Below are 7304 nucleotides of genomic sequence, written 5' to 3'. Positions count from 1 at the left end.
CTTAACTTGGCTAATAATTCATATGGCCGATGTCAGTGAGGGTTTCTTGTGATGTAAACCAGGAGATACATTTCAATTAGAGCCCTCACACCCCTGCACATTAAGACACACATACACAGAGACACACACACACACACACACACACCATTGATATGCAAACAATGTTTTTCCTGTGGCAGCACAATGTGTGGCCTTAAAAGTAGCTTGCTCCGCGGTCCTCCTTTCTCTGTGAGGACATCACGTGCTGTCTCCTGTTGCGCTTATTTGGGAACCAGTCTTGTGATCTGCCTTCCCCCCATTGTGAACTTGCATAAGTTAACTGGTAATTTGAAGCATTCTGGTAAACCTTATGAACAATATAATTGTGAGGGGCCTTTGTGCAGGAGTGTGCGACATTGTGGGAAAAAAAAGGAGTGAAAGAGATTTCATTTATTCAAGAGTAACTTAGGTCATCCACTTTTTTTTCTTCCAGTCGGCACATAAGGTTGTCCATATTGAGTTCAAAGTATTGTCTGAATCTTTCCTAAATGCCGTTCATGCCCTGTAATTGACTCCAAGCCCTGTAATTGGCAGCTGGCACTGAAATCCTGGTGTCAGTATTATGACCTGAGGCCTGAGGAGATGTCCTCATAAAAAAAAGGCAAAAAAAAACTTTGCTAAACAAAGAAAGGGGGAAGTCAACATATCCTCCCTGGCTTATACCTATCTGAAAAGTACAAGCAGAATGGATGCCAACAAAGACAGGAAAGTAAAGAATGAGAAGGCGGGTGTATTGCGGTTAAGGAGTGGGAATGGGTCTCAGGCCTGCCCAATATAGCGCCTGGGTGCTGACCAGAAAGAGAGGGGACAGACAGGAAACTGTGGCCCATAGGATAACATTGTTGCATGAAAGCTGTCTGGGAGACATTTCCCTCAGTCAAACAACCTATTGAGGACCAGCGTGGGTGGCATTTTCCTTGCCTTACATAATAATGTCATACCTAGTGTAAATGTGCAGCAAAGCTCACACCTTTGGGCAAACATCATCCAAATATGGATGAGGAAATTATCTCACACACATTAACGGACACATACATACAGCACACAAACCCACAGTTCACTCCAGCAGTTGTTGAGTGACAGGTATAAGATGTCAGGATGGTGTGCGCACAGGACGCAGGCACGGCTGTGAGCGTTGCTGCTGCCGACAGCTCCAACGGTTGACATTGTAAATCAATCCTGATGGGAGGGTGGGTAGGATGAAGGCGGAGAGGAGAGGGCAGGGGGTGGAGGTGGGGGCTCCAATGGGACTGAGCCGGCCTCCGTCAGACACACTCAGCCACTCAGCCAGCCAGGGAGAGACGGCCGACGGGTGGGAGAACACTCGCCGGGAAGCGCTCACACGGAGATTGAGTTACCACGGAATTAGATCAGGGTTGTGGGAAACAGCACCTCCTAAACACACTTGCACACTCTCAGTCGCGCACACATAAACACATGCAAACACACCAGCGCACACTCAGGCCGTGCTCTTGCACACAAAGAGTCACCAAGGGAAACCTGAGGGGAGATTGAGGAAGGCAGCTGGGCACACGCCAGTTTCAAACAAATGCTTGCTTATACCTTTTAGCTTCCTGGCACTGGGTTGAGAGGGGTTTCTAGAAATCGGTGCCGAGTTACGCCCACGTTCAATGGGCAGACTGGTAAGCTCTTGGAGTTATTAAATGTAAAGATGGTAGTCAAACAACACAAATGAGCCAAAACCAAACACACTCAAACAGAACAGGACATTCACGCCCAGCGTCACCAAAAGTGGACTGGGAAGGGCGAGGAGATGTTGCGATACGGCAGGTGAAAAGTCAAGGTTTTTAAAAGACGAATCGCAATTATGTTTAATGGGCCACAGGAATGTCAGCTCTAATGTGAATGACCTTGACGATCAGGTGTGAGGAGAGTGGTTTGTGTTGCCATAATGGCCCTATTTCTATAATAGTATCATAAACAGTGCAAAAGAGTGAGCATAAATACATTCAGATTGACATGTAGCAGAGTCACTGGAAGGCCAAGAAGGCACAGTTCAGGGATCTGTATGTGAATCTTGCATCAGAAATTCGGTCCAAAAAGGGAGCAGGCAGGCCGTGAGTATTTTTCAGCACTGGATTAAGCACATGTTAGGATCTATAAATCCTCCAAGTGGGAGTATGGGAATGTGGAAATGCATGAAATGGATGAAGGTAGGCATGACAAGGAGAGGAGATTAGGTGGGGGTCTGTGCATGTATCTGTGCGTGAGGGATGGTGTGAAGGCTCATCCGTGCTCACTGCATCAACAGAGTGACCGAAGCTTGCACATTGTATCTGTCACCACTGAAGCCCCTCTGACATTCTGGGACCAGCGTGTTGGCCTCCAGTTGCTCCCTAGAATCAAGCTCTCATCCGCACTTGTCTAGCTCCCAGCGTACAAAGTTAACAACTGACCTGATGGACAGAGGAGAGAAACAGCTGCTTCTCTACAAGGCACTGGAATTGAAGACAGCAGGGGCACTGCGCTCCCGCTGATAGCCTTAACAGACATGTCAGGCACATGTCAGAGCAGGCGCTATATCCCAACATCAAGTCATTTTCCCAGACCTTCCATCAGACAGAAAAGACTGACATTCATCTGTCTCCTTATCTTAACTGCTTTCTATTCTTGCTTCATTTGTGGTTAAATGTGTATTTTTCAAAAGCCTGGTAAGGTGATGGTTCTAAAACTTTTGTTTTTAAGTAAATAAACCAAACTTCTGTTACAAGAGAAAACAATTTTAGATGTATTAATTAAATGTGCTTACAATATGACCATAAACGTGCTCTTTATGCAGGGAAGATATGTTGTAACTGGATCACATCCTACCATATATTGTATATGGAAACACTTTATCTGCAGGCTAACTACTGATCTTATTTGTTGGACAAATATAGTGATATATATAAGCATCAAATTTCCTGGTTTGTGGAGGATAAAACAGCACAAAATATATATATTCAGGCATCTAAAAATTGCACTGTCATGTAGTATTTGAGTAAATGTACAAATATTACTTTCTATTATTGTTTTACAATAATAAAACAATAATAATAAAACAATTTCTATTATTGTTTTACAATAATAGAAATTGTATATAATAGAAATTAGACATTGTTTTACACCATATACAACATGACAGCAGAAGTGCTGAGATCGTTCAATAAAAGTAGCAATACCAAAATTCAAAGTAAGTCCTACATTCACAATATTGTTTCAACCTGTAACCCTGTAAGTGTATCTAACTACTTATTAACACATGAGTTTTGAAAAACCCCAAAAACCTACAGATACGTTAAAACTCTTTTTTTTAAGTGATTTATTTCTAGTATTTTATAGTCCAGGTTTTTATAGTTCAGTTAAGAATGTAAGCATTAATGTCATCACACAAAGTATCAAAAGTAAGTGATCGTATTTTGCAGAAAATGTTCCTTGTGAATGTATGATTGATAGTGGATTACTTTTTTTATTGTTTCTACTGAAATTATGGCGTCTTAATGCTGTAGGTGTGTAAAGTTGGCCTTATTTTAACTACTAACTGTAACTGTACTTTTAGTAGTGTAGGGTAGTATGAATAAACCAATTTTTGTGAGATTCCCATGTTACTGCCCTGTGGGAAGCACTAAAAGGTCAGCTTGTAAGACAAACATCCCTGTTTTCGGTTCTGTTTCTATTTATTTTACAGTTTTCCAAGAGTGTTTTATTAGTTTAAATATCTCATAAAGCACAAGAATGTTTTCAAACCAGAAAAATCATAAAACGTCACATTTAAAATCCCTAAAAAATAAGAGATACTGTTTTGGGTTCTGAGTACACAAAAGAATGAAATCAATGTGAAAACTAACAAATATCTCAAAGAAAAATAGTAAAACATCAAATAAAGTACAAACATTAGATGTCTAACATATTTATATATGCACACCGGCCACAAATGAAAGAGAACATAGACTGAACAGCATCATTGCACATTAGCACAACTTCTCCAAGTCCTGGAACTCAGCTGGAGATATATAAATATCTAAATACATAAATATAGAAATATCATTTGCCCAACAGAAATCCCCTCACTTGGTGTTTTGAACTAGAACTACTTTTATTTATCCTTCCCTGACAAACCATGCCTCCACAGCAAAAGAGACCCCCCCCCCCCCCCATACTAAAAGATTTGATATGCCCCTAAACTTAAAACATATGCCTAAAGGAATCAGTTACACAGTAGCGCTAGCACTGAAATCTCCCATGTTTCATAGTTTGACCCCTGACCCAGGTGTATTAGTGGGGTCACCCTATCACACTTCTGCAGACCCCCCTTGTTCCCCTTGTGTTCTGTATTTTATGCCTGAAGCAGCTTTACATGCTGTTATAGTTTCTATAGCTGCTTATAGCTCAAGCTTAAGAAAACATTTCTGATTTTTTGCACACTACACTGCAGAGAGAGGAATGTTCACCCAGCGGGTGTATGGCTCCATTGGAAGGTCTGCCTGCCTGTTGACCTGTTTGCAGAAGGTATAGAGGAGGAAGTTCCCTAGGAGAGCATGGACACGCTGGCCCACTGTGGAGTCTCCTGGCTGATCAGTGACACTCTGGAACCACATGGTTGAAGACAGTCAGCTGATAGACCATCCAACCTTTATAATGCAGGAGAAGAATCTAGGCTGGAGTCACTCCAGCTCTCGATAGGATGGATTAAAATGTTTAATTAATACACTGCTTTTATATAGATTCATAATATGATATCATTATTTCAGACCACTCTTATTAGGATGATGATCTTTGATCCCTCAAGACTTCATTGATATTTTTAAGGCCTCCGTCACTCAAGCCTCAGCTCGATTCTGACTGGCTCAAGTCTGTCAGAGCCCCGCCCACATCATTCCGGGCACCCCGCCCTCCTCTCCGCCGTGTGAAAACAGTCACAGCAGATGCAGATCAGACAGTTTTAAACTGTTACGCATACCTCGTGCTGTCTGTGCCCCGAGAGTACTGAAGGCTTGAAGGCGAAATGAAGCGAAGCCACAACTACAGCTCATCGGACAGCGACCTGGACGACACTGTTGAGGTGGAGAAGGACAGTGGGGATGAAAATGGGTATGTTAACTTTAAAAAAAAAAAAAAAGAAAATCAACCTATACGGCATGTTTTAATTAACAATTGCTTGTTTTTGCGTTATTCCCTGTATTTTCTGTATTTTTAAGTGCTCTTTAATGCATTTCCTCAACATCGTTTTTCTGTCAGTAATTTAAAAAACAAACTGTTTTACCTTTTAGTCAAATTGACTCCCACGGATCGATGTCACCCTCCACAACCACGCAAGTCCAAGCCAGAAAAAGGCGCAGAGGGGTATGTGAACCGCGTTTCCCGCTCTTGTTTAATAGTTTCCAAAGTTTCTCATCCTCTGCACGATTGAATTAATGTTGAAATATGTTTTCAAACAGATCATTGAGAAACGCAGACGTGACCGGATCAACAACAGTTTGTCAGAGCTGAGAAGATTGGTGCCGAGTGCTTTTGAGAAACAGGTATAATATTCTTCATTTTATTTGGCACACACAATTTTGTTGATAAATAATATATAACTGAAAGAGACGCTTTATTATAACATCTTTGCAGGGATCTGCTAAACTGGAGAAAGCAGAAATACTCCAAATGACAGTGGACCATTTGAAGATGCTTCATGCTTCTGGTGGGAAAGGTAGCAGATATTTTCTTTGAATAAATCCATGTTTCAGCTCCTGTATTAATAAATATGACATATTCTTTGAGTAACACGTTTATTTAACCATGTTTCTTCTTTTCTCACAGGTTACTTTGAAGCTCATGTTCTTGCTAAGGATTACCGCAGCCTGGGCTTCAGGGAGTGCCTGGCAGAGACAGCTCGCTACCTGAGCATCATAGAGGGTCGGGACAGCACAGACTCCCTCCGTGTACGATTGGTGTCCCACCTCAGCAACTATGCTTCTCAGAGGGAGGTGCACACTGGACTGGAACACTTAGCCTGGGGCTCTGCCTATGGGGCTACCCCTGCCCATCTGCCCCACCCACTCCTTGTACAGCACCCCCAGGGCAGGACACCTGCATCCAGAACCACCAGCAGCCAGGCCCCTTCCTCCTCCTCTTCACCCTCATCATCTTCCTCTTCCTCCTCCTCCTCCTCCACTGAGACATCTGGGACATCCAGACTCAGCGCCATGCCCCCCACAGAGTCCCTCAGGGTTCCTCCCAATGGCTCTCTGCCCCTCAGTCTTCCCATGCCAACAACCAAGCTTTCTCCACCACTGGTCTCATCTCTGTCCTCGCTTTCGGCCTTCCCCCTCTCCTTTAGCGCATTCCCTCTCCTTTCCCCGACAGCCGTCAGCACCGTGAGTCCCCCCTCCACACTGTCAAAACCTTACAGGCCATGGGGCATGGAGATCGGGGCCTTCTGAAGCCAATCCCTGGACTGAAGGCAACAGCTGAGCTGTGCCCACCGTCACATACAGACTGCTTCAACTGTTTTACAACAATAAAATACAGGAGAACAAAACTGATTTTATTTTATTAAGCATAAGGAACAAGTGGGAGCGGTTGCTAGAGGATCTGATTTCTCATTTACTTTTAACAAGAAAAGAAAAGTACTTTTATGTTATTAAATAAAATCAAAAACTAATTTAGCTAGCATGCACTGCCTCCAGGTTGAGGACTGTTGTAATGGTATGATAAATGGGTCATGGATTGATTTACAATAAGCACAAATTTAGAGATCAGCTGTTGTAGGCCATATACTGAAATATACAAATCTACACCTGGCGTAACATAGATTAACTTAATTATGTCAGCTTTTCTTATGATTTTGGGAACTACAGTGACAATAAATATGCATATTATGTGCGCCACTTTTGGGAAAGTAACTTTTTAAGGTTTGGAAACTTGTACCTTGTACCTGTTTGTAATATTTTTGTACCAATAAATTGATTCTAAATATATACAACATGGTTATAAAAGAATGTGTATTTCTGTTGCCTTCACTTCTTTCATTCCTTTTTGGTTCTTATCATGGATACCATGTTGTTGCTTTTCACATTCATTCACATGCAGCCAAGTCCTACATACAAGCAGACGACAGTAGCTTTACTCATAAAGCCCATACATTCCCATAATGACACACAATCTTCAGGTGCACTTCTGTTGCAGTCTCATAGAAGTCAATCATGAGCTAATGAGGTCCTGGCTATTGACTGAAAGGTAATTCCTTTACTGTGTGCCAGGTAAGTAACCGAATTCGA

The 7304-nt window shown here is 42.3% G+C and overlaps 1 protein-coding gene across 1 annotated transcript; it reads left to right on the top strand.

Annotated features, from left to right (window-relative positions):
• The first annotated feature begins 4958 nt into the window (after window positions 1-4958).
• LOC116325390 (hairy/enhancer-of-split related with YRPW motif protein 1-like) lies at window positions 4959-6994 on the top strand. The gene is made up of 5 exons (XM_031746254.2): window positions 4959-5130; window positions 5310-5382; window positions 5478-5561; window positions 5653-5734; window positions 5845-6994. The coding sequence occupies exons 1-5, from the start codon at window positions 5045-5047 to the stop codon at window positions 6465-6467; spliced, it is 948 nt and encodes a 315-aa protein (XP_031602114.1). The 5' UTR covers window positions 4959-5044; the 3' UTR covers window positions 6468-6994.
• The last annotated feature ends 310 nt before the right edge of the window (window positions 6995-7304 follow it).

Source organism: Oreochromis aureus, linkage group 11 (genome assembly GCF_013358895.1).
Source record: "Oreochromis aureus strain Israel breed Guangdong linkage group 11, ZZ_aureus, whole genome shotgun sequence".
Lineage (NCBI taxonomy): Eukaryota > Metazoa > Chordata > Actinopteri > Cichliformes > Cichlidae > Oreochromis > Oreochromis aureus.
The sequence above is the reverse complement of the archived record's forward strand: the minus strand, read 5'-3'. Positions and strand labels throughout refer to the sequence as shown.